At 40.9% G+C, this 26,721-nt stretch overlaps 3 protein-coding genes and 2 non-coding genes across 10 annotated transcripts in view; 4 read left to right on the top strand and 1 right to left on the bottom strand.

Annotated features, from left to right (window-relative positions):
* Positions 1-247: 247 nt before the first annotated feature.
* ccdc17 (coiled-coil domain containing 17) lies at positions 248-7,702 on the top strand. The gene is made up of 14 exons (XM_042416991.1): positions 248-445; positions 1,057-1,161; positions 1,717-1,840; positions 1,984-2,122; positions 2,527-2,646; positions 2,816-2,952; positions 3,951-4,073; positions 4,344-4,513; positions 4,703-4,788; positions 5,492-5,707; positions 5,919-6,054; positions 6,453-6,539; positions 6,746-6,856; positions 7,196-7,702. The coding sequence occupies exons 1-14, from the start codon at positions 248-250 to the stop codon at positions 7,319-7,321; spliced, it is 1,878 nt and encodes a 625-aa protein (XP_042272925.1). The 3' UTR covers positions 7,322-7,702.
* Positions 7,703-8,127: 425 nt separating this feature from the next.
* On the bottom strand, positions 8,128-15,302 carry LOC121900555 (nuclear autoantigenic sperm protein (histone-binding)). 4 transcript variants are annotated; one of them, XM_042416974.1, is made up of 15 exons: positions 15,142-15,302; positions 14,672-14,716; positions 14,468-14,581; positions 13,719-13,799; positions 13,313-13,419; positions 12,272-12,703; positions 11,910-11,971; positions 11,733-11,803; positions 11,529-11,602; positions 10,885-11,073; positions 10,612-10,784; positions 10,339-10,431; positions 10,140-10,214; positions 9,109-9,240; positions 8,128-8,332 (listed from the first exon to the last, which is right to left on the bottom strand). In XM_042416974.1, the coding sequence occupies exons 1-15, from the start codon at positions 15,177-15,179 to the stop codon at positions 8,294-8,296; spliced, it is 1,725 nt and encodes a 574-aa protein (XP_042272908.1). In that variant the 5' UTR covers positions 15,180-15,302; the 3' UTR covers positions 8,128-8,293. The 4 variants fall into 4 exon arrangements, with proteins under 4 accessions (XP_042272908.1, XP_042272907.1, XP_042272910.1 ...); XM_042416973.1 differs by having other exon boundaries at positions 11,910-11,974; positions 15,142-15,301; XM_042416976.1 differs by lacking the exon at positions 12,272-12,703 and having other exon boundaries at positions 11,910-11,974.
* A 982-nt stretch (positions 15,303-16,284) lies between these two features.
* trnam-cau lies at positions 16,285-16,357 on the top strand. Its single transcript has one exon. It is a non-coding gene; the product is annotated as a tRNA-Met (tRNA).
* A 723-nt stretch (positions 16,358-17,080) lies between these two features.
* Positions 17,081-17,153, top strand: trnar-acg. The gene has a single exon. It is a non-coding gene; the product is annotated as a tRNA-Arg (tRNA).
* Positions 17,154-23,748: 6,595 nt separating this feature from the next.
* Positions 23,749-26,721, top strand: part of LOC121900512 (glypican-5-like) — a 58,509-nt gene continuing 55,536 nt past the window's right edge. The window contains exons 1-2 of one of the 3 annotated variants that reach the window (XM_042416926.1): positions 23,749-24,126; positions 25,025-25,144. In XM_042416926.1, the coding sequence (XP_042272860.1) occupies positions 25,093-25,144 (52 nt within the window). In that variant the 5' untranslated portion in view covers positions 23,749-24,126; positions 25,025-25,092. Of the gene's footprint in view, positions 24,127-24,892; positions 25,145-26,721 lie in introns of those variants that run through there. The other 2 variants (XM_042416925.1, XM_042416924.1) reach the window with 2 other exon arrangements.

Genomic DNA, 26,721 nt, shown 5'->3' with positions numbered 1-26,721 from the left:
GCAAACGTGTTTCACTACCTTTAAATGAACTGATGCAACACTAAGAATAAGAGGTGTTTTGTTTTTTGTTCCAAGAAATCTCTCTGCAACATTTTTAGTGGGACTTTTCTCTTTCAAGCGTGTTATTCCTGCATTATTTCAGTTAATGGATAGACTATTAATCTAATAGATAACCATACATTATTTTAGCTTAAGTCCTGCAAACATATTTTTTTTAATTCTTACGAAACATTAGCTTTGACACCAAATGGAGGAAGAGTTAATCTGTGGAGTCTGTCACATGGTGTTTCGCTCCACTGGGCTGCTCGAGAAACACAAAGCACTGTTCTGCATTGGGAGTGAGGTAGGGCACCTTCGGGTGCGAAGGCACAGCTCTGAGATTCTCATCAGAGACAACGCTAGAGATGTGTACCCTAAACAGACCAGAACCCCTGATCTTGTACAGGTAAGCAAGTAATACTGATTGAGTAAGGGAGAGCAGGGAGGGGGTAACAGGAAGAGTTCTTTTATCTTAAGAAAGTGAGTACAAAGTGATTTTGATACATATACGAATGATTTGGAGATCTCATGATTGGTGCAGTAGAGACTCAATAAAGCTATATTATTTATTTGTTGAAGACTTAACAATATGAAGCTATGAACTTACCATGAATGTGAAAATTGGTCTGCTTGTTGTGTTGATAGCTGAGATAATATGCATTAATGGTATTTTTTTTAAATCCTGGATTTTTTCTTTAAATAAATAATACTGAGTCCTAAATATAATGCAGTCCTATACAACAACACCACAAATCACCATAGAGTTGGTCTCACAAATCACCATAGAGCTAAATCAACACACCTCTTGCTAATATGTGTCAACAAAGGTTATTGGGTACAGGTGTACCTAATAAACTGGAAGTGACAGTTCAATATTATTCATATAGTATGTATGTTTTAGGGTGGATGTTCTCTTTAACACTCTAATAAACGATTAAGCTGATTTTATGTGCCATCTCTGTCATTCAAAAAACAGATGCAGCGGAAAACATTGTACATGTATTTGTGTTTGTGCAGCTTAGAGGTCAGTGGAAGAACGTCACCAGGTGGAGGAGTGTTGATGCTGAGCCAAAGTCAGGAAAAGCAGAAGAGAGTGCTGCTCTGCAAAACCTCACTGATGAGGTAAAAACTGAACCGCTGCACAAACCACACTTCATCTTTCCTGCACTACAGACATGCCAACATCCAAAACACAATGGAAAAACAATTGTATCCATCCACCAGCAGCATTTTAAATTGATTCTCTCTTCTCTGACTTTCAGTTTCACAAGTTGAGGATGTCTGTTGAAGAAATTTTACCAAACAGGTCAAAAAGGAGCACCGACACTGAGGTGACTGCTCTTCTAGTCTCTTTCCTCATACTGTACATATTTTTCTTTTTCCTTTTACTGTACCATTCAGTCCATGGTATGTGGTGAGCACTTATCAATGTACCACAAGCATGCACATTTCTTCTATGTTGTAAAAAGCTCTTCAATAATAGATTAAGTCATCACCCAGCGGTGTCAGGATGAGTCACAGGTCACTCTGGGAGAAGACAGATACAAGACAAGAGTACATTTTAATGATAGTGGGTCTCCGGGTGACAAAAGAAATGAGTCATTTTGCTCCAGGGTGTAAGATGTTTAAAAATCAATGCTGATGATGAATCCGTCCGCTTATAAACACATTTCTTAGGCTTGTGGGCGTCAGCTGGGTCACACTGACAGACTGAAGGAGATGAGGGAAATGGCAGCTCTCCATGAGCACCAGCTGGCCCTGATACATGCTCACAACCAGCAGCTGGAGCAGCAGAGAGACGGTGAGCAACAAGCTGCTTTAGACCCTGTAGGCCAAATATCTCCTCTGGCCTTTGTGTGGAAAATGTAGGCATCATCTCAAATATACACTTGATATCAACGTCAGAGATTGCTCTAAAACTGTGTTGTGTGTATTGTGTGTCAGAGCTGGCCCTTCAGGTAAGTGTGCTGACTGAGCAGAGCAACATAACTCACCTGGAGGGTCTGCTGACGGAGCTCAGAGAGCAGGAGGAGAGGAACAAGGAAACACTGCAACAACTCGATGAACACCTCCACACATTACAGTAAGTGTGTGTGTGCATGATCCAGTTTCAGGCTTTTCTTATCAAGTAAAAGTAGCAATACTACAGTGTAAAAATATTACTGTGCTCAAGATTGATATTAGAAATTAGCTCCACTAATACAAATGTGGCATTTGAAGAAAAACGACTGCTTCTGTAGTGCTCTCTCACCAAGAGGAATATTTAGTAAAATGTGTCTTTTTTTTCTAGCTGTTGGATGACTCAGAGCATCAATTATGTGTTTCATTATGCCTGGGTAGTTCCTCATTGCACCATTTGTGGTCGAATAAATTGAATTTCCTATTGTGAGGTACTGTGGATACTGGCTGGGAGACTTTCTGTAGATGCCACAATATGATCTCATTTAGATGATCTACAATGTTTTTATTTCTCCTTTTCTTTTTTAGTATAAAAGAGGTCTCTGTACCTGCTGATCAGCTAGCTCCACACAAGAATAAAAGGATGCATCATGATGACAACTATGAGCTCATTTCTACTGTGGATGGCCCTCTCTCCGCACAGATAAAGTATAAACCTACATTTTTCAAGAGTAATTTATTTTAAAACCACTTTGCTGTTAGGAGAAAACAAGATCAAATGCTGTTACTGTTACAAAAAGCAGGTTGCTTATATGATTATGAGTACATTCGACTGAGCTGTATGGTTATATCAAGTAAAAATCTGTCACTGGTGCAGAGCTCTGCGGCAGGCATACATGCAGTCAGGTGGGTCAGATCCAGCCATTGTGGCACATATGATTGACCTGCAGGCAGAAGCCCAAAGTCTGGAGAAGAACCAACCAGCAACAGCCGCCAAGGACAGGAAGAAAGAGAGTAAGAATCTGAGCGATGATGAAGAGATAGTATGTTGTGTTTGTCACTGTATAAGTCTCAGCTGTTTTGTATTTAAGTAGAGCAGGATGGGCTTACTGCAGAACTCACAGGCTTTGTTTATTAAGTTTACTCGGCTTGATTTTTCCGCTCTGAAAACTAATTTACACCACCGAGTCCATGATGAGGAAATTCTAGTCCATTATCTTTTTTTTTCACATCATCAGTTATAACACCTAAAACACAGTGAATGCAAAACGCACTCTGGATTGGAGCATTGCAACAAGCGACAAAGATTCAAACTTGTCTGAACTTTTTTTTTTCCTTCTATAAACTTTATTAAAACAGCAACAGCAAATAACTAATGATACAACTTGCTTTTTTTTTGCTTGAATATATTTATTGGTTTTCACATTTTTCCACTTTAAATAAGGACATAAAAACCAAAAACATTACATGAAAAACGACAAAAAAATACTGTCACACATAAACTACATTTCTTCATCACTTAATCAGAGAGTATAAAGTTAGTATAGGGTAACTTGGTCTCCCAGTATTATTTTGCAAGTGGCCTTTTGCAGCATACGTCAGTTTTACCGTTGCCAAGCAGCTTGAGAGGCTTTTTATCCATTGAGTATCAATGGAAGTGCAATACAATATTTTGCCTGCAGGATATTTTGATAGTTTCATATCATCAGGAAAGAGACCCAAGACGCAAAGACGGGGGCAGACAGGTAATGTTAATGAAACAATATCTAATAAGATCTGCGCTGTTTTTATTGCTTTTTTCGTTTGGTACATTCAGCTGATGATGAAATGTATTGTTTAACATAGATTATCAACTCAGGAGACTTGGGCTCCCTGCTTAGCAAATTAAGCCATGAGGCAATAAACAAAACCTTGTCTCAAGTATTCAGTACAAACTCCAGGCTTATGACACAGAATTGAGGGTAAATTACTGTTTGACCCTGAGCCACGTCTCTGGTTGTCCTCGTGCCCAGATGTGAAGCCTCTTCAGCGGGGTCCAAGCTGGGAGCTGCTGGCTGTGGAGCAGGAGAACCAAAGACTGGAAGAGGAGATCCTCATGATCCAGCTGGCCAGGAAGAAACATCATAACTATGAAGGTTGGACAGTGCTCCTCGACTCTAGAACAGCCTCCTCTGCAAAGTCTCAGAGAAGCATTTCTTTAAAAAGTTTTCTTTGGCTTTTTCTTTATTTTACTACTTTAACTTTGTGGATTACACATTTATTTCTCCTCATTTTATATAGAGTTTTCTCTGTCTCCTTCCTGTAAAGCAATTTGTAACCTTGTTTTGCTGCATAAATAAATGCTGTTTGCTTGCTTTCTAAACATGTCTGACAGCTCACAGAGGATGTTTTATTGTGTTCTGCAGCAGCAGCGAGGACTGAGCTTGAGCTGATTCAGACTCAGAACCTCCTGCAGATTGTTGCTCTACAAGCAGAGATGGAGAGAAGCAAAGAAACTCCCAGGCCTCGCAGACAGCCTCCTCCACCTCCAATCCCCCTCCAACCCAACACCCACACGCATGTACCTCTTCCCCTGGTACACAGTTTACAACTGCAGTCAAACATGTTTATGAACTCTGGTTTCAGGCAGTTTTTCAATCCAACTAATGTAAAAGTTGCTTTCAATCATGTCATAAAAAGTCCTTAGATGACTGATTGCTCAATAATAATTTACTGTCAGTGTTTGTTTATGACATTGATTCAGAAATGTCTCTGTGTGCCTCAGCTCCAGGCCAGATCCTTCACCTCTCCATTAGGAAGATGCATGGTGGACCCCCTGGACTCCCTGAGTCCAGCACCCTACGACCCTGCGTCAGTTTAGTTCCCCACACCGTCCACCAAACAGGCCATTTACATGTCAGAATCAGACTGGAGTTTAGCTACACACTGAGCTCACATCAAGCGACAAATAGAAACAACCACTCACACTGCATTAACTATAATGTATAAACTAGGTAAATTACTGTAAGTGACATTTATATTCCCACTGATAACAAAATTACTGAAACATAAGGATCTTTAACAGGTATACAGCATTTCACTACCGCTAAACAAAAGCACTTAACCAAAAGAGATGTGCTATTATTCAAATCAGCTCACATACAATCCATAATATGTCAAATCCTCACTTCAAATCTGCATGTTTCTTACACACAATTACCCCAAAACCTATTTAAATAATAAATAAAAACACTGGACTTACCCTTAGCTGCACACTTCACACAGGAACCAAATCAGTTAAACTCACACAAAACACTTAAAACACCCAAAATCTGTCTCCTTACTAAGCAGAAGTGTGTTGCAACTGCACAAAATATTGGTCTCAATTAGCCAGTTAAGCTGCCTCTATGTAACAGTATACAGAACGGGTTGTATATTTAAATCTTCTCATATAGCCTATAATTCAAGTGACACATTCAAGTAGTAATAAAGTGACTGTGAATCACATCGAATCATCTACTCATCCTGTCGATGATTTACCTCACTGAGTGAAAGATGATCTCTGGTTTTTCAGAGCTGGTTTTGTGGTTTTTTATGACCTGGTGCTGGGAATTGACGCCTCTCAGACAGTGTTGCGCCTGGTGGCGGCTCTCTACTCTGAAGGTCAAGAAGTGGGACCACCGACTCCGCTGCCCCCTGTCCAGTGCCTGCCGGGAGTGTCCCTGCCGTACACCCATAGCCTGCAACCTGGAAACTATGCCGTCCTGTCTGTCAAACAACCTGTACCCAGGTAGGGGCAACACTTAGAGAGGAAGTAGGTTATATTTATACATTTATCTACAGGATCTACTATATAGCAGTGAAACAGTCTCAAAAGACTATTCTACTATTTCAGTATAAATCCAACTTTAGTATCTCAAATGGAAATCGCATGCAGTTATGACATTATATGCATTGTCTGTCTGTATACTGTATATCTCTTTAACCTTTTCTCCCTGTAGGATCCAGCCGTCACGCTCCCTCTTTCTGGTGGTGGAGGTCCAGACAGCAAGAGATCTGGATGTTTATAATCAGGACGTCTTCAAACTGCTGCCCTGTGGCTGGACACGACTGGAACTCTTTGACCAACACAACCAGGTCTAAAAGCGGGATCAGTCACAGCTCGTATACTGCTGTAAAAATGTGCAAATCCATTTTATACTAATGGGAATTTGTGATGTTATTGCAGTAGCTACAGCAGTGTGTTATGTGTGCTCTTATTGCAATCTGTAAAGATGTACATTAAAGGAAGACGCAGCTAAAATGAATATCAAGCTGCTGATGTTTATTCATCATTCATAATAGTAATTTAACATGACTTTAATTATTTAAATAGAACATGTTTTGAATCGCTACACCTGCAGAGGTAATAAGGAGCATTAATCTATCAGAGTTGATCATACAAGCCTCAATAGTTTTAACACATTTCTAACTGACCCAATACTCTTTTTTAAAGTATATGTGATAACATTTTAATATTTTCTCTTCACCAACAGCTCTGTAGTGGCCACTGGAGGGCGCCAGTGCGCAGACTGCCTATTAGACCCTCCTTAAGCGTTGCCCAGCTCAACTCAGTACCTCAGGTATAAAGACACCAAGAGTTATCAGGTTCAAATCCTGAGACCAGCAGGTGCTACTATACATACACAGTACTGTATCCATGTATGTTGTCTATCAGATGTTATATCTAGGCAGCAATTTGATTGAGATTTTAGGGCCAAAGCACTGTTTTGGTTTAGAAAGAGCAAGGCGGTAAATTACAGACCTGACTGTATCTGTGTCTTTAAAGGTGGATAACATGGAGCTGTGTGTACGTTTGGTCAACGGTCGAGATGGAGATGTGCAGCCTATGGTAAAGCCCGACCCCAGCAGCACCAGCCACTATAAATATCCAGCTGTGGTAGGTTAAGAAGAGCCTGAATGGATTCCAGTATTTGTGCTGAAAACCAGTTTATCAAAGGAATTTGTTATACACAAGGCTCATACTGTAATTTGAATTAATTTGGTTTTGCTCCAGTGTCAGTCCAGATGTTTTGTCATCTTTAGGCAGAGACAATTAAATCTGTGACAGTTTACACTGAGAATAATGTAAATACTATGTACCACTATCAGACCACCTACACAGGACCAGAATACTGGAGAATTTAATCATCTTGCATTGGAGGCAGGTGCATGCTACACTTTTTATTTTTTTACACAAGAAGCTTCATTGTGGTTTGTGTATTGTGTCTCAACACAGGTGTCTACTTTTCCTGTGACTCTTCCTGTTTCAGCTCCGCAGCCCTCTGGAGCGGATCGACTCTCCTCCCACCTGCCCTTCACTGATCACCAAGAGCCTCCCCCCACAGAGGCCAGTCAGAGCTGAAAAAGACATCAATACCTGATAGATGTTTCTTCCACATCTTTAATGATGATTTATGTGGTGTAATTGTGTAAAAGTGTAAATGAGGGCCACTGAAGGAGTTTATTTCACTTGTTTTGTGATTGAGGTATGCAGCGGTCTACATTCAGGGCCTTTATGCAAGATGTGTTTTATGAACATGAAGCAATGAGCTGTTGGAAAGAAGAGCACAGGGATTTGACTTTCCAATGTTAAAATTAAACTGTTTTAACTGAAGTGCTTTCATTTTTTGTACAGTCATACTTTTAGGATTGCAACAATGATTCATTGTTTTTTTTTTTTTTTTTTCAAATTGTTTGGTCTATAAATGTAAGGCAATAGTGAAAATACTCCCCAATTTCCCAGAGCCCATGGTAATATTTTCAACTGTTTGTTCAACCAACAGTTCAAAACCCAAAGATAATTGATTTCTTATCATAAAAGACTCAGAAAACCAGAAGCTTTGTACATTTAAGAAGACAGATTGAGCAACTTTGCTTGCAACAAATGTAAACTTATCAAAACTTGCAGATTCATGTGAAGTCAGTGGACTAATTATTGCAGCCGTTTCCTGTTGAACCTGTTGCAGTGGTGGAGTATTCTTTAGAAAAAAAGTTATGTTTGGAAAAACTCTTTCCCCAATCAGAATAGTCTGATTTATGCATTTATACATAAACATATTATTCAGACTAAAAGGTGAACACATTCACTGTGGCTGTCTATCAACTGACAATTACTAAACGTTAACTGCAGTGAGTCCTCAAAGTCAAAAGAAAGTTGGTGATACAATCTTACTTTTGCAAATTCTTTATTCTTTTTTTACTACAAGTATACAAAACTGGACAGACAAATCTATGAAAATGGATCTTATTTACAAAAACAAAAGTGTTGTAGGTGGAGGGGCTCGACAGGCATGCTGTGCTGGTTTTTGAAGATCAGGAAAGGAGGCGAGGATCATCACGCCGAAGACTTGACAGAGGCTGACTGGTTGGCAGGCTGCAGGAAACAAGGAAAAAAAACAAACAACAATTTAACATAACAGCAGGAAAGGCTTCAGATTGAACTCTGCCTTCTTCCAGTCAAGAGAAAAATGTTCAGATTGCTGGTTTGTCTTGATTAACTCTTGTAAGAGCTCTCATCGCTGCAGTTTTTAAAACTAATACAACTTGAACAGTCACAAAAATGACTTCATTTGTTCCTTTTTGAAAACTGCACAAAGACATACACACACTTTCTGAACTTTCAGTGATGTAAGCAGTTTGTTCTGATTCAAGTCACCATTTAAGACAGCAGTAACTTAAATCACAGGAACACTTGAGGCTTTAAATGTAGTTAAGTGGTCTGGGACTGAACGGTGTGATTTTCACCTGTATAGACACCAAGAGTATCTGAGTGGTGATTTTGAAAGAAAGCCATATGATCTTGTCATCTTTTTGTCTTGCCCCTACACTTTAAAGCCAACCAGAAGGTCCCAGACACAGATTTTAACCACAGGCATTCAGTTTCATCATGTGAACCCATACAGAGTTAAAAACACCACATTACAAAAGGATTCCTCTCAACTTTGTGGTAGACGTCTCTGCATTTTCCCTCCATTTTTACAGATTCCAGGACTGGAAAACAACCCGAACACGGATTGAGACGTGATTGCTCTCTCAAACCCCGTAAGTAGTAACTACTGTATCCAAAAACAGCATCACCACAGCGCAATCTTATTTTAAGACTGCTGTCCTCAGGTTTATCTCTTTGTAGGAATGTATTCTAACACTCGCCTCCTGTGATTTTTCCTCCTGGACTCCATTGCCGTTGCTGGCACTAGAACCCCCACTGCCATTAACTGTGGCTTCCTGTTTCGCCTGCTTAGCATCAGTGTCCTTTACTGGGCTCTCCTCCTCTGGTTTCCTCTGTGTAGAAACATAACCAGGACAAAAGGGGAGGGAAGAGAAGACTGAAGGCCGCTGTACACAACTGTTTTCCATGCAAACAACCTTTGAGGGTAATATTTAGAAAAAAGGGGAAACCGAATTCAGCACTAAAGAAGCTGCCCAACAATTACAATTGTCAAGGTCACAATTTGATGCATCATGCACACAGCCCAGATCAAAAACTTAATTACTAGTATTAAGCTCTACCACAACACAGTCACCTACACACATACACACCACAACTACAGATCACTAAAAACAAAAGTCACACTTCAAACACTGCAAGGGACACACACCAGCTAAAAGACTGACACTCACAGAAAGCCAAGACTTCCTGACGTGTGTTCAGACAGAAAGTGATGTGGAATTTAGGAAGTTGCCCGAAAGTCAAGGGAAAGATGAGAATTTGGCGGGGAGCCACACAAATGCTGTGAGTGAAAAGGTTTCATTTTGAACGAATTTGCACTTTTTCCCAGACTTTATGGATCTGCATCATAAACCTTCAGAGTCAAGGAGAAAGTAAAGGCTGGAGTAATAGAATTGACAAAAACACCAGGTCAGTGGGTTTGGTGCGTAAACTGGATATTTGGTCCAATGGTCAACTTTGCGTAGATGACGTGAGGGGAAAAAATTCACTTTGCTTTCTGTCTGAAGACACAACTTAGAACTAGAGCAGGCAAGCACACCTTGCAACATAAAAACATGGCCAGTTTCAATATACAGATCACAGCCCCGGTATGGAAGCAAAGAATTTTTGAATTATGAAGGTTTTTTAATTCCTTCTAGACTTCTGCTGCTGATCTGTCAGATAAAAAAAAAAAAATTGCAGAATTCAAGATGATTAGTGGAAACTGGCGAGAGGAGATAAGTAGCCTCACCTTTTTCCTGACGAGGTGGGAGATGTCGGAGACGGCTTTGGAAGACGAGGCGCTATCAGATGATTTAACTGGGATCTGAAATAGAAATGTTTAAATTCGTTTGTGATGTTTATTTGGGGAGGGCATTAGCGTATGTAGGTTTTTTTTTAACCCAAGTTTTTAAGTGCAATTCTATGTGCAATACAAAGTTCTTCCTTACCGTGCTGACTGTTGCAAATGCAGATGAAGATGATGATGAAGATGAAGGGCCCCCGTTTTCACATAGGAATGCTGAGGAGGTTGAGGCACCGCCCTGCAAGAGGTTGGTCAGTTACCCGAGAGCCAAGGCTGCATCAACTTGCCCCTTTCATACATCTATACTGCACTTAAACATGGTTTGCAATCCAGAACACACTTTTCATTCTCACGAAGAGAATGAATGTTTTAACCACTGGATCCTTTAACCCATCATTTTGTTGTCCCGTCTACCTACTAGCGTCTGCTGGATGGCATGGGAGGCGGCGCTGGCTGTTCTCTGGCTTTCCTTGGCATCCTCCACTTTTTCCTTGATGTCAGGCAGAAGCCGCTTCAGCTCTTCTATCTCAGTCTTCTCTTCCGCTGCCCCGTCTGCACCCTCTGCTGCGTCTATCACCTCCTGCAGCATGGCTAAACACAGACAGTGACTGGGATCAGCACATCATGATATAGTCTCACAGGTGGTCATGTTTATCTAAAAAAAATGACGTAGCAATTAGGTATGTCTTACCCAGGCGGGTCTCGATGACCTTTATGGAGCTGTTGTAGTGCTGGATGGCCTGGCTGTACTGATCCATGTAGCACAGCGTAGTTGCGACATGGTAGTGGGTCTCAGCCAGCAGACGACTGTGAGGAGGCAAATGCTTCAGCTGCAGGGTGAGACACTCCTGGAAGTCGTCTAGCGCCTGAGGATAGTTACCTGGCGGAGGGAACGGATGAGTCAAATTTGGATAGGTGAAGAAGTTAAGGCCGGGTTATGCTCAATAATAAATAATCTACATGACTGTTGAACATTAGGAGGGCAAAAATGTTTGTAGATGTTCCAAACAGCCACACTTGAGGGTGGAGTAAAAAGTCAGCTGGCACAGGGAAGGGGGAGATAATTGAGCACATTTTCAAGTAGTCTCTCTGGGAAGGTAGTTAGTGTTTCACACATCAGGGGTGACGAATAGTTGTTAAGTATGGAAAAAAAAAGCTAGAGTTCTTCAAACCCTGGCTCCTTTCTCTCTTCTGCATGCCTGCAAATCACTGCAGCAAGCAGGTGTGAATGTCAGATTGTCAGTTTCACAACGTTGCAGAAATTTTAAAAGACACTGCTCCCCAGTTCTGATGTCTGAAAAGTGTAGGGACGAGCAATAATGAAAGCAAACTTACCTGATTCAGCACTGACTTCTCCAAGTTTCAGATATGCCTGGGCTGCCATTAGCTGGTCATCTTTGCTTTCCTTTCTGTGTGGATTAATAAGGGAAGATAATATACACTTAGGCTTCAAATAAACAATTAATGCAGTCTTCGATCCTTGAGCAGTGCCCTTATGGGGTCTTTCAATTCATCAGCAACTTCATCTGGCAATGTTACCTTTTGTAGATGACTTTCGCTACCTCCAGCATCTCCCATGCCAACTGCAAATTTCCAACTTCTTCCTCTTCCTGGAAGGCAGAGACGGCATACAATAAACCAAAGACAAAAACAAAAACACAAGTTGTTTGTATTTTCTATCCAATCAACAGACTCCCATGTGTTGTGAGAACTCACCTTATCGTCACCATTTTTCTCTCCATCCTCATCGTCATCATCATCATCATCGTCGTCATCATCATCTGTGGAAGCCACAGGAGAATTACTACACAGTGAGATAAATGTTTCCCCTACAGTGCAACTCATGTGAAGTATTAACGTAAGTCAAACATGCATAAAAACAGACTAAAAAAGAAAGTTTCCCTAGAAGTGCAGTTTACACTTGCTCTGGTGCATTTCCCTTCACCCTTTGTGACACCTGTACATGTGGACCGGATCAATAAGTGAGAGGAAAGGGGGACAAAACAAAACCAACAAAGTCCCCAGTTTGTGCTGCACCCATCCATACAAACAGTGCTGTGTATCTGAAGAACTACTGCCCTCTGGTTCCTCCTCATCCTGTTCAGCCTCTGGTTTGGATCCCTCGTCTTCTCCTTCCTCTGGCTTTGCCTCCGTCTTCTCGCCATTCAGCTCTTTTGAAACTTCAACCTTGTTCTCCGTCACGGTTTCTTTTCCAGGAGACCCAGTAGGACTTTGCCCCACACCGTTCAGAGCACCCAGGCTCTTCTCAACTCCATTCACTTTGTCTTCCTGGACTGTACTCTTCTCTTCCCCGTTTACAGGTGAAACACGGGGTTTCTCTGATCCATTAACAGCGTGTTTGGCTGGGGACTTCGCCACACCGTTTTCCTTTTTCACTTCAGTGAAGATCTTCCCACCCTCTGACTCCAGCTTAGTGTCAACTGCCTCAGTCTTTTCCTCCTCTGCCATCGCATCATACACCTGCTTTCGTAGCTCATCTCTAGTTTTTTCTGCACCAGAGTAGCATGTGAGAAATTTTCTTAATAGATTAGTCTGGTGAAGTTTTTCTGAAAACAACATTAGCCTGATATTTCATCTCTGATATTTCTCATGATTTGACTTCCAATGCTGCTGTGCTTGTTTGCGATTAGACATGGAAGATGGAAACGTTACATCTCCATGCATTTCTGCTATCACGCCACAGTGGGAAAACGGTAGTGAAACCTTTTTTGGCTGCCTACCGGCACAAGAAACATGTACACATTTCTTAGCTTGCTATATTGATGTGTCAACTGATTTAAAAAACAAAAAACTCAGCTATGAAATTCAGGTTTGTTATTGTTGACAGCATAGGCAGCCAGGATCTTTAACTTCATTTTGTGAACTGAGGTTAATAAAATAGAAGTGAAACCTCTGGGACAAACTTGCTATAAATTAAAAATAGAGTTGATCTAACTGTCTGACTGAGGAAGATCAGGGTTTGTTTCAGTTTTTCATCATAATAATTTTCCTAGTGGGAAATCATAACTGACAAAATATAAAAAAGTTAGTTACTTTTCAGTGCTAAAAATTCTATCAGGCAACCCTTGATGATAGTTGGACATACTTATGATACTGACCATCCAGGTTGTTGGCACTTTCAATATTTGGGTTGCTAGGTTGCTCCTCTTCCTCAGATTCTTCTGGGACTCCCTCCAGGGCATTACCGAGGACAGTGTTCTCCATCCTAACCAAAACACAAGAGACCACAAGTTACCCAAAATTAACAGAATACACTGCTTAATGGGAAAGGAAAGACTTTGAGACTCTCTAAATCCAATTTAACAGCTGTCCAGTCAGCACTTTCACTTTGAATAGTCAATGCAAGGACTTAAGATCAAATTCTAGGCCTGAGTAGACATCAGGAAAATGCTGTACTGAGAAAAATAAACATGTGATTGAACTTTAACCAACTTTGAATCAGCCTTACAGTGAAACCATCTTTTATACAGTATAAAAAGATTCAAAGTGAGTAATTCAAGTTACCTGGCAAGCTCCAGTAGGGACTTCCCACACAGGAAAAAGGCCTCACCACACTCATCTGCAGTGTCCCCGTACCTCTCAGCCCTGACAGACAGACATCACAAGTATTAAAGGAGCAAGTTTTACTGGGAGGAAAGTACAGTTTAATGTTACATTATCAAAACTACTGGAATTCAGTTGAAGTATGATTCAATTGAATTTCAACATGCATTTCGCACAGACCAATACATTCTCAGAAAGTTGACATTTAATCACTTAAAAAGGGATAGGTTTTTGCCATGAATCATTCCTTCTGAAATCCTCCTTCACAGATGTATTTAAAAGTTTATCTGAAGCTTTATCCATCCAAATGAGTCAAATCAAGTAGACATCTTTCAACATTACAATCTTTTTAGTGCCAAAGTCCCTCTTGTTGTTACTATACTTCCACCGGAGCTGAACAGGGAAACACAAAGAGGGAATCTGATGCTAAAAGACTGTAAATGTGGCAGATATCCACTTGATACAACTAACCTCAGACTGCTGAAGTCTTATAAAAGCTTCAGATAACATTTAAATGCATTTTTGCACAAAATGACTGTGTGGACATACTGTGGATTTTGGCCCCTCATCACTTACATTGAGAGCACATTTGAAGAGGATCTTTTAATAGCCAATATGAACAGAAGGAGTGATTACAGCGAGGAAACCTCTTTCAGTGTTCATATGGACACCTGACTGTTGTTTTAAGAACCTGAATCCCTGATACTCACAACATGCCGCAGGCGTCCTGGAAGACACTGACAGCGGAAACAACATCTCCCATCACGAGATGCCTGTTCCCTGTGCCTATCAGCTTCTTTGCCTCCTCCATGACGTCAACAGAGCTGCAAGAAATACAGAGCATGTGTAATAATAAGTCAAAGTCCAGTAATGTTTTGAAGAGAGGCAGCAGAGTTGTTTGTTCAGATACTCACCTGTCTGCTGCAGCCGCTGACGAGGAGCACGGCTTCTCCTCCACACTTTAAAAAAAAAGTGAACAGAGATTAAGAAAAAAACAAAAACAAACACCGGAGTTCAGTCAAGGCCGTTATAAGTTGCCTGGCCTGAATCTCAAGTACAGACACACCTAGTTTTTACTGTTGAACCACTCACTTGACATCCGGCTTTATTGTTGTTAGCACCGTGTGGTTGTTAGCCAACTAGCTTGCAAGTGGCGGTGTAAGCGATGTCTGTTAATAGCGTTTGCAGCCACCACCGGGTACACCGGTTAACTTTAACAGCTACTGTACGTTTGCATAACTGAGAGATATACAACAATCAATACTTATCACACAGGGTCGTGAACGGCTGCCGCGTTTTCAAGCTACAGGCTAGCTAGCTGTGTTTTCCCAGGGTAACGTAACGTTTTAGCGACTACAGTGAAACACTATAAGCGAGTCTTTACCTCCCGGAACTGGACGCGGCGGACGTTTCCTCTGGCATGCTTTCAGGAGGACAGTAGAGACGGCAGAGAGACACAAAACCGACGGTCTGGTGCAGCTTGAATGAAGTACAGATGGACCTCCTGTGTCTTCGTTGGCGCGCTTAAATAGAGAAAAGAAGGCTTTCTATTTCCGCTTAACTTGGAACGCGGGAGATTGTTGTTAAAGGGGCCGCAGCAGGGCTCGTGGTGCATTCAGGGGTCGTGGGAAAAGCAAAGTACAATCAAAACCAGCATGCATGCAAAGCATCAGTGGTGGAAGAAGTATTCTTCTCTAATCTTTGATTTTTTGTGAACTACTGGATCATTTGATCATTCATTGAAATGAAACCATGTGAGAAGTTTAAAGGGAAAAAGGTTGGAGACCACTGGTTTCATCTTTAACGATGTATTGTATTTTAAAAGCTTGTTATATTATCCATTGTGTGAAATATTTATCTGAAAAGTAACAAAAAATGTGAAATAAATGTAGTGGCGTAGAAAGTACAATATTTCCCTCTGAAATGTAGTAGAGATGAAGTATAAAGTAGCATAAAATGGAAATGCTCAAGTAAAGTACACGTTCCTCAAAACTGTACTTAAGTACAGTACTTGAATAAATGTTTTGTTACTTTTCCACTACTGCAAAACATTACGGTATGGTGTCAAAGAGGTGTGAGCTACTGTTGTCTTAACAAAGTACTTAATTGTGTAATTTCCCGTTGAGGCAATATCGGCCCAAACGTATCTATAATACTTGAATACAGAGACCAGGCTCCACCGTTAAACTCGAGCTTGGTGAAAACTCAATTAAGTCGATTTCACTTGGGAATTTCATTTTCCTTGGTGATAAATATAGCAACTGTGTCACGCTAAGTTACTTTACATCGTATCAGTCGTGTTTGTTGTGAAAAAAAAACGGATGTGAACTGGAGTGAAACGTCTCGCATTTCCATAGCGTTTTCACAGAGACAAAAATGTGTGTGTTCACCTTGTGTTCTTTGTCGACCTCTTCTTTGCTGTCTTAAAGCATATTAAGACGTTGTAAATCAATTAAACCACACGATTTATAACTGTATTGTCAATTGCCTCTGTTAAAATAAGTTGGTGACTCCCAATGTTTTCAGAGCCTCGTTGGCGCAGTAGGCAGCGCGTCAGTCTCATAATCTGAAGGTCGTGAGTTCGAGCCTCACACGGGGCAAGTGTTTTGCTTCCTTTTAATCTGGTGTTATGTGAAGTTATAGATTTACCGTTTCTTGTGTTGGTCTGACCGTTTTCATCAGTTTTGAGGTTGTCCTCAGGTTGTCATAGCTGTGCTAAATTACCCAGTTAGTGTAAATTGGTCAACGGGTCAAAATAACCGTTGGAGATGTTGGAAAAACCCAGCTAACTGTTAGTTTTACTGGGCGTCCTGGTGGGAGTAACGTCGAGGAGAATCACCTTTTTGTCAAACTGTTTACAAAACAAAGGGTAAGATACAGCATCAGTATACACATGTATGATGGGGTTTCCCTCCTCAGCTAACAGTTGTAAAATAACAAGTTGTTGTAGCTAATGTTTTGAGACACAATCCATCATGATAATTGTGCTTAAAGTAATTATGAAAGAAGCCTGTATATTACATGAATGACAGCGATTATTAAATGACTCTGCTATGACCCTCAGTGACCAGCAGGTGGCGCCAATATTCCACTTTTAAACAATACCTCACTTCTATAACACGAGTGAGTCAAGTCTCGTCAACACGTTTCTTTAAAAAAAATCATCAGCTCTTAGTACGGTGGCTTTGAGGGCACTATACAACATCTAAAAGGCAACGTTTTGACAGAAAGTTGACAGGCCACTTACACACATTTTTGTAGAATTTTATACTTAATGTTTCAGTCAGTTATGAAAAGGGAAAGAGGAACTTTTATCGTCACGTGGGCCAGTGGCGCAATGGATAACGCGTCTGACTACGGATCAGAAGATTCTAGGTTCGACTCCTGGCTGGCTCGTACTTTTTCCTTTCGATATATAAATTATGGTCAGACTAGGCAGAAGGGACAAGTCCTACACTGCAACAAGTTGTGAATACTGCCTACCTCATACCATCACATTTAATCATCTATAATGTGCAGTGCAATCCTGCAGTGGTGGAAGACGCATTCAGATCTTTTACCTAAGTAAAATAATCAATACCACAATGCAAAAATACTTTCTTACAAGTAAAAGGAGTGCATTTAAAATCCTACTGAAGTAAAAATATGGAAGTATTACTTACTAAATTTACTTAAAAGTACTAAGTATTGCAGAAAATCGGCTGCAGCGTTTGCTTGAGATGGAGTTAGTTTGAACTACTTTGTAAGGGTCATAAGATAAATCTGAGGGGTTTTGAGATGATAGATTGGAAAGAATAGTTCTGTTATATACATTTGGATTCATTTTTCAGAGCTTTTCTTTAATATTTGCATTTTTGTGAAATATTGGAGAGTTTTACCTCTTTGGGCCTCAAACAGTTATATATTTGAAACCATGTGAGGGGGAATGTCTCTTTGGTTGAAACATGACAAAGAGACACAAATACACACTGACTGGCCCACAAGCCAAAATGTTTGGGAACCACTGGTTTAATCTTTAATAATGCAGTGTAATTTATAAACTATTATGTAAAAATTTACTCTGAAAAGTAACTAAAGCTGTCAAATAAATGTAGTGGAGTAAAAAGTACAATATTTCAAGTAGCATAAAATGAAAATGCTTTAGCACAGTACTTGAGCAAATGTACTTAGTTACATTTCACTACTTTTATTCTGTACTATATACTCTTGCCACATGTAAATTGAGGTTATTCTTGGTAGTGACAATCACATTTCCGTCTGCTACCATAAATCTACCAGGATTTGTATGCTATGGCCAATCAGTGCTCGTATTGCTACCAAGATTTCCACTAGCAACTACCAAGAATCGATCAATCAATGTCTCCGAGTGCCCGGACCAATCACAGATTGGTTTGATTGCAGTTGCCGACTGGAACATATATATGTTTTTTTTTAATGAATAACCTGTGGCTCTGTAACTACCAGTGTTAGTAAATGTTACCTGTCCTATCATTCACTGTAACTTTGTAACTTAAAGCTTGCTTTCCGATAGTGATTTTGAGGCTTCCTACTAATGTTAATGTGAAGTCAATTTAATGTTAACATATCTTACAAACCTCTGCCCATTGATGACATTAGGGAGCTAAGTCATTAAATAAACATTAAGTTTCAAACAGGTGTCAAGTACAGAACAGTAAAAGTTACAACTTATTTTTACTATTGACTCATAGTGATTCTGGAATGTTATCTGTCAGAAAAATATACATAGACAGAACATAATATAAAATCAACATTGCAAGGTGATCATGACTGAATATAACTGGTCGTAACACAACATACACAACTGCCCTTAAGTAATGTGTTACCAAATGTTTTGTCCATCTCATCTTTCACAGCTGTGAAAGATGAGATGGACCTCTGTTTTCTTTATATTTTAATTTTTTTGATCTAGATGGAACGTCGCTTCAGGAGTTTCAACCTTACAGACACATCTGAAGCGACAAAGGTGAAGGATATTAACAAAGTAAAGCTGTGGATTCAACCCTTGTCCCTAGAGGGAGTGCTGGACAAGGCCAGAAAAGCTTTGATTCAGCACCATGGAGATCCAGAAGACACCTGCTGGTTTTCACAGGCAGACATTCAGGTGGGTAGCTGAAAATGCCCTTGGGTGTGCTGCTAACCTGGTGGCAGCTATAAGAGGGACCCCACAGGAGGGAGCAAAGACTCCCAAGACCAAGACCACAACAAGAGGTGTTTCAGGGAGTATATTGAGCTCTTTCCTTCTGGAAGAATTGCCATTGCCATGAAGGAAGAGCAATATGCTGAGAAAACTCCCCAGCACGCTGCGACCACCCAGCACTCTGCGACCACCCAGCATGCTACCACCACCAAGCACTGTTCCCCCACCCATCATGCTGCCACCACCCGGCACACTTGAACCTCCTCTCTCCGCTCCCTCTTGGTTAGGAAGTTGGCTAACCAGAAAAGCCTGACCAAGACTGGTCAAAAAGTCTGGTCCCCCCACCCTGTTCAAAGCCAAACTTTGTAAGCAAACATTTATTTGTATAAGACATTTTATGTTTAGTATTTACTGCTATTTAATACTCATGATGTTTATCTGTTGGTTCTGCTTTTTGTTTTTTTACCCACCCGACTGTGTCCACTGAACTGGATGACAGCACACTGCTGGCAGAGGCAATAGGTTGGAGGAGGCACATGTGGCATGTACATTTGTACTTATTTAAAACAGAAATCTGTGAGTGGTACTACTTTTTTTTTTACTTTATTTTTATTTACTTTTCAGAACTTTTCAGAACAAGTTTCCTTTCCAGGGATAATGAAGTAACGTGAAGTGAAATTAAGTGAATTTGCAATTGTTTATTTATTATTTATTGTTCATTTATTATTTATTTGTTTGTTTGTTTTTGTTTTTCCTGCATGACAAGTATGTCTTCCAGCTAGCTGGATACACACCTTGTTTGAAGTGGACCAGAGGTGGATATCCAAGGCCCTGTTCAGGTTGACACCACAGGGGAGACCTGAGCTGGACTTTAGCAGGGCGGACAAACTTTGGTGGTATCCTCCACAGGTGCCATTGGAGACCTGTAATTCCTCTTCATTGGAAAATTATTTTGGCCATCCCCTGCTGCTCTGGATGCCACGAAAGCTGACGCAAGTCAAGCTGACCTGTCTGCATCCAAACTGTCACAAAGAACTTCTCACCTCAACTGGCCCGCATCAGAAGATCAGGCAGGTGGTGGCCATGTGGAAGACGTACTTTGTTGCATCTGAGTACCTGACCTGCCAAAGATGCAAGCGGAAGGTCATCAGCTGGAGCCATGGCATCGTCTCCCAGCTCAACATTGGCCACAGGGTGCAGTTCCCTTGCATCCTTACATCAAAACTTGCATGTGACGTCTAGGTAGCCAGTTTGATGGGTCAGTGAGGGCTGGGAAACAGCTGCAGACAGATCCAGCAGAAGCTGCAAGAGCATCATGCTGAGGTCTGGTTGCAGAAGACAGTCCAGTACCTGACAGATTTCTAGGGGATTTCCAGTGCTGTCACATTGGGACATATGGTGGGACACTGCTACTTGGGCAGCCAATGTTGGTAATGAGCATGGACAGGGGATTGCGTCCATGCTCACAGCCAGCAAAGGTTTTAGTCTCGGGCTGATGATTGAAGGCCTCATCAAGCGATACAGAGTGGCTGGGGTGGCTCCTCCCGAGGGACTATATGTCGACCAAGACTGCTGTGGCAACACTCAGAGGAGGATGTTTGAAGAGTGGGAGCAAATGACCATCCAGTTAGACATATGGCACTTCATGTGGAGGTTTGATGTGGGTTGCACTAATGACAATCACCATTTGTATGCCACTTTCATGAGTCACCTCAGCCACTGTATTTTTATGTGGGACCAGGATGACGTAATGGCCCTGAAGGAGGAGAAGTGTGCAGAGCTAGAGTTGACTGGATACAATCATCTGAGGCTGATGTGCTGGGCTATATCAGCCAAAGTGAGCTAGCCCTGCATTGCAGAAGAACCACCCGCAGGACCGAGGAGACCCAGGCTCTGATTTAGAGCCATATCCAGTCCTTTGATGAGATGCTGGTCATGAAACTCTGGGAGTCCTACTAATCAACTTGGCCCAGACGAGCGAGATCCGGAAGTCCCAGTGGAAGCATGTGGCCTGCATCCAGGATCTTCCAAATCAAAAATGGTGGTTGGGATCCCCAGAAGATTCATGTGGCCAGGACCACAGCCAGTGTTTAATCCCTCCATGTTTACCTTGGTGTTTCCTTCAGTGTTGATGGTGTTCATCCACCTTTTCCTCGATGTTTACTCCAATGTTTGAAAACCTAGACTGGCCAGGTAGCAGAGTCAGCAGGAAGAAAGCCTCCAAAGTGGCCTGATGAATGACTCATAGTGTCATATATTATCATCGTCCAATATTGTCCAACATCATTCACAAAAAGTTCACAAAAGTGCACAAATTTAGCGGAGTGGACGAAGGGGCGACTGTATAAGTCCACGCCTTCTCGAGTCCAGGGTGTGTAGAGAGGCTCAGGCATGCGTGGGTTACTTTACCAACATGGATCCTTTAATTTACCTTCTTGTCTTTATAAAATAACTCTTTTTTCAGCTTCTTTAGTGGGAGGACAAGTGTCTGCTGTTGGAACCGAGAGCTAAGCATCATTTACCGTCGCCTCAGCGTCATTCGCCTTTACCTTCATGTTGTTCACCGTCATATGCTTCAGCTATGCTATGCTCTACAGATTTGGAGCAGTGACTGTTGTTTGCTGATTTAAGTTCTGGTTCTGGCCTGACTTCCAAAACAGGTTCTGGTTTTGAGCCGTTCATCACCAATGCTTTTGCGTCTTTGGTTGGTAATGAGGAGCATATACCAATTAAGCTGTTGTGTGACACAGGTGCTAAACACTCATTTATTTTGAAATCGGTGCTGCCTTTTCACGATTTTTGGCTACCTGGCTGGTAGTGCTGCGTAGGCCGATGTGCTGCCAACTATTGTGATAATTTCCAGGCTGCTGCATGTGGGGAGCTGGATGAGAGTGGTCGGGGATTTCCAGGGGTTTTTCCAGCCTGTGCGGTGACGCATGCACAGAGCCATAATGTGTCCAGACCCACCTGTTTCAGGGTGTATTAAAGGTATAGTGCCTGCAGAACATGTGGTTTCACTGCCTGATCTTCCTCAATGTGTTTCGTGGGAGGAATGGGTGAAGAGCCAAAGGCCTGAGTCATCCCTGTATCCCTGTCTGCTTTGTGGGATGAGGCTTTGCCAGTTGAAAAAATAAGAGACGTTGCTCATGGTTACTGTGTCCAGGGAGATTTGCTGGTGAGAAAGTGGGTGCCCTGTGTTGGAGACTTTGTTGGTGAGGCAATTTTTCAGGTTTTTGTGCCAAGTAACTTCCGTGATGTGGTGTTGCAAGCAGCGCTTAATAGTTGTGGACATTTGGGGATAAAGAAAACTTATGACCGTGTCCTGCACTATTTCTTTTGGCCTTGGTTGAAGCGTGTTGTCTTCAAATATGTCAAGACGTGCCTTACATGCCAGCAGGAAACCGAGTCAAGTTGTCAAGCCTCCTCTGCTTTGTCCCAGTCCAGTTGTTAGCCAGCCGTATGATGGCACCGAAGAATTTGGAAGGTGCACAGGTTAGTTTGAAAAAACTGTTTGACCATCTGAGCATCGTCAGTGATTCTGTTGCTTAGGAAGTAAATCTTACTCCTACACTTGTGATTTCTCCTGTTCTTTCAGATCCTGAGGTTCCTGTTGGGAGTTTGAACAGTGAGGAGGATGTTAATGCTCCTGATGTTTCTATCACATGTGGTAGGCTGGAAAGCTCTCACTTAGCTCTGCTGGCCAGGATTTGTGTGTGTGTCACTGGCTGCTAAATCCTCAGGTCCTCCAACTACTGCTTGATATACAGTATTTGTCCCAACTAGGGTAGGTTAGTCAGCCCCAGTGGGTTAATTTTCTATGCTAACTTTGGGATTTCCATCAGTGCTTGTTTCTGTTTTTTCTCTCTCTCTCCCCCTTAATGTGCTTCCAGGATCCAGTTGCTGAGGTGAATCAATACAAAGTTATTGTTTTTCTTTTTTTTTCTTTATTGCAAGTCAACATATGAGAAATAGACAGAGGCCTCGCAAACAAGACAGAACAGTGTTAACATTCACTATTTGCATTAATGGATGAGACAAAGGTAGCACGGAAGCACATGACAAGTACAGAAGCTTAAACCAGGGGTCAGGTCTATTTTGGTGCATTTTGTGTGTGTGTGTGTGTGTGTGTGTGTAGGCCTGTGCGTGTGTTTGCACGTGTGTGTGAGTAGGGTGGAGATAGTGGTGGGGGTTGTGTTGGGGTTGGCACCTTTATTTTTGTTTTGTTTGTTCATTTTATTATTTATGCAATTTATTTCATTACATTTCATTGCACTTTTTAGTTTATTTATGCCTTTATTTATGTTACACTTTATTGTTGTTGTTGTTGTTGTTGTTGTTGTTGTTGTAACTATGTTAAAAAATATAAAACAGGTTAGGACGTTTCTGTGTTCTGATTTCTTCTTCATTCTCTTCTTCCTCTTATTGTTTAGTTAAATGATTACAACATCTTCACTCAAATCTACAACTTTTAATGTCTACAAATGGCAGGATTATCTGAACTCAAACTAGATAACAATAATACACATATTTGTCATATTCCTTGTCTTCTTCATCATCACATAAGGTCCTTAGTTTTGCTCTGGATTTTACATAGGCCCACTTCACATTTCTTCACATATTTGTGTGACAATATGAATGTACAGTATAAATAAATAGGATTTCGCGTTTTAACCTTACTTATCATTGTTTATTACAGGTGGAAACAACATAATTATTCATTTTCATAAGGATCTGGATATTTGTATGTCAATATGTAATGTACAGTAGTCATAATATGTTCATAACGAGTTAGGAACGAGTGGGATTCGAGGTTGTATTTCACGCTATTTTTGATGGGCGCAAGCCAGCAGTCTCATAAATCTGAAGGTCGTGAGTTCGAGCCTCCCACGGGGCAAGCTTTTATTATTATTATTATATAATTTGGCGTTTTTGGAAGTTATAGATTTACAGTTTTCTTGTGTTGGCCCGATCTATTTAATCAGTGTTAAAACGTGGTGAAGGCACGGAAGGAAAATATTATACTTGGAATACTTTTTGAGGTTGTTCTCAGGTTGTCATAGCTACGCTAAATTACCTAGCTAGCTGTAATTTATCAACAAAATAACCGTTATGTTGGACAAACCCAGCTAACAGCGAGTTTAATTGGGTGTCTTGGTGGGAGTAACGTCGAGGAGAATCACCCCTTTTTTTGTCAAATTAACAAAACAAAAGGTAAGGTTAGATACAGTATCAGTACACACATGTATGAGGGGGTTACGTTAAGTTACCCTCTTTAGCTAACAGTTATAAAATAAGTTGTAGCAGATGTTTTTGAGATACCATCATTCTATTGATAGTGGATGTAATATATTCACAGGAATTGTTCAAGTTTGTATAATTATGAGAGAAGTCTGTACATTATATGAATATTAGTATTTAATTTAACCGGGAGCTATTATTAGGCTAAATGACTGCTACGACCCTTAGTGAGCAGGTGGCGCCCATGTTCCACTTTTAAATTGTATTTTCCACTGACTTCACTTCTTCACAGCAATCAGTCAAGTTGAATAGATTTTATTTGCAGGATCAGCTGTTGACAGCTGTATGTGTGAGAGAGATATGATGTCAATAAAAAGGCAAATAAAGAACTTGATGCTTAGTAAAGCGAGCAATCTGTTACTAAGCAACACTTCTTTTTTTTTTTCCTTTGGATTGGTATGAGAGTTATTGTGTTGTCAGCTTATTTTAAAATGTAAAAAGTTATTATAAACTACTCTATTGTCACCTATGCGTTTTCAAACAGCACGCTTTCGTAATAGTAGTTTGAATTTTGAATGCACAAGTCAATTAAGTAATTGAGCTGAAGTGAGCGAGAGTCAGAGAGAGACACAGAGGGAGGGCGCTGAGCCTGACAGTGGGCTCCAGGCAGTCTCCGGCTGCAGATGAAGTTTTCCATCAGAGTGCACCGTGGGACTTTTTGGAATTCATATTAACCATCCAGACTGTCTCTCTCTCTCTCTCTTTCTCTCTCTTTCTCTTTGTCCTTCTCTTCTTTCTGACTGAGATGTTGCGATGTTCCGTACTATCTTACCAAACGTGGACTTGTTTTGGGTGATTTTGTTATACTTAGTTTTTCTGCCGGAGGCTGGCTGTGGATCAGCCGATGCAGACAGCTGTCATGAGGTGAAGACAGCCTACATGATGCGCCAAATAGGCCCGGTGGAGCTGGTGCCAGACAGAGCGGGAACAGGTCAGTGAACCCCCTTGGAAATATCATATGAATAATTATATATTATATGAATAATAATAATTATGAAATACCCTACTAACCTCATATCATGAAGGTCCAAATAGTTAAAAAAAAAAAAGAATTAAATGAAATAGAAAACCAAACTCTCTTTCTCCTCCAGAAATGACTAAGATGACAGTGAATAAAACCCATGCAGTGTTGAAGCAAACCTTCAAATTAATCCTGCAAGTGGGATTTATGACATTTTAAACATTGTTGTGAATTGTTGTGCCCACACAGGGTTTAGACCCTTAGCTTTAGAAATGCAGGGGCCAAATTCCAAATAGAGGGGATCATTACTGTGTCGGGTAGGCCAACACTTCCCGGAGGGAGGCTATTTCTGTTGAAAACGAACATAAACACAGTCTGAAATACTGATATAGATCTCTTGATAGCACACTCGGCTATAAGAGGGGGTGTTAAAGATGCTGTTTTCTAAATGTAAGTGTCACTTGATTTTATGTGCGCAGCCAGGTTCTGAATCGCTGTATGAAATTGCATCCAAAAAAGAAAACACAGAAAGGTGAGACTCATGATTCATTTAGTTGGCAGTGATTGCAGATTTCCCTGGACGGCGAAGAAGATGATACAGATCTTTTCTCATCATTCTGACTTAGAATGAATGGTCTCTTTGTGATTATTATTCAGTTTGTAAAATGCTGAAGAATCAGATGTTAGTCATCTTGGCTGATCAGTAGACAGAAGGCAATTTCTGCCAGATATCAGTAGATAGCTCTCATATAACTTTCCATCATGGGATTTTGCTTTTGGTCGATGACACTTAGATGTTGTTTTGCAGTTTTTCCAAATAAGACATAAGAAACTGTGATATTTACTATAATGTTACTGTTATTACTGCAGGGTTTCATAGTGTGTTGTATACCGGTGATCGTTATTAATTGTTACGGTAGTGGCTTTAGCGTTTTGCATTAATTCTGGTTATCGTCTTTGCACAATCTTTGCTCAACATCCCTGCACATCAGAGTCTTTTGCTCTGGCCTTCAGTGATCTGGCATGGCCACGGATGAATTAGCTTGAGAAAGGTGTCATTTTAAGCAGGCTGCACAATAGATAATCGGCTGCTTTCTCTCTTGACTGAGACATCCACACAAACACCGCCTTTGGACAAACGCACCACTGCCTGGCCTTGTTATTAGTGTTTCCTTCTCATTGTTAAACTGAAAAAATGAGGTGGATGTTCTGGAAATGTTGTCAAATTTCACCTAAACTATCCTCTGAAATTAGGTTATGAATAGTTTGAGCTTTAGGTGTTCATTATCGAGCTCGTAAATGGAAACTTTTTAGCACAAAAGCCACTTAAAGAAAATTCTCCGCAGCTTTCAGCCTGGACCGGAGATCAGTTTCTCAATCTCCCCCCTGTATACTGTACGTCCATCTGTTATAATGTGACTGAAATTCCATTCATACATCACGTGATAACAATGGAGCTAATTCCATGAAAATTGCTTGATGAAAGCCATGAAGGCTGGGAAAATTTCCAGTAAGTGGACATTGTGGGTAAGATTTTTTTGGGGGGG

Source organism: Thunnus maccoyii, chromosome 7 (genome assembly GCF_910596095.1).
Source record: "Thunnus maccoyii chromosome 7, fThuMac1.1, whole genome shotgun sequence".
Taxonomy (NCBI): domain Eukaryota; kingdom Metazoa; phylum Chordata; class Actinopteri; order Scombriformes; family Scombridae; genus Thunnus; species Thunnus maccoyii.
Note: the sequence above shows the minus strand (reverse complement) of the source record. Positions and strands in the feature narration are given on the sequence as shown.

Coding starts and splice junctions, on each gene's coding strand:
- LOC121900555 (XM_042416973.1), bottom strand. CDS start 15,179: ATGCCAGAGGAAACGTCCGCCGCGTCCAGTTCCGGGAG. Junction 11,074..11,528: donor AGAAGTCAGTGCTGAATCAG/GTAAGTTTGCTT, acceptor TCCCTCCGCCAG/GTAACTATCCTCAGGCGCTA. Junction 8,333..9,108: donor AGGAGGAAAAATCACAGGAG/GCGAGTGTTAGA, acceptor TGTTTCCTGCAG/CCTGCCAACCAGTCAGCCTC.
- ccdc17 (XM_042416991.1), top strand. CDS start 248: ATGGAGGAAGAGTTAATCTGTGGAGTCTGTCACATGGTGTTTCGCTCC. Junction 2,123..2,526: donor GAACACCTCCACACATTACA/GTAAGTGTGTGT, acceptor TTTCTTTTTTAG/TATAAAAGAGGTCTCTGTAC. Junction 6,540..6,745: donor AGCTCAACTCAGTACCTCAG/GTATAAAGACAC, acceptor GTGTCTTTAAAG/GTGGATAACATGGAGCTGTG.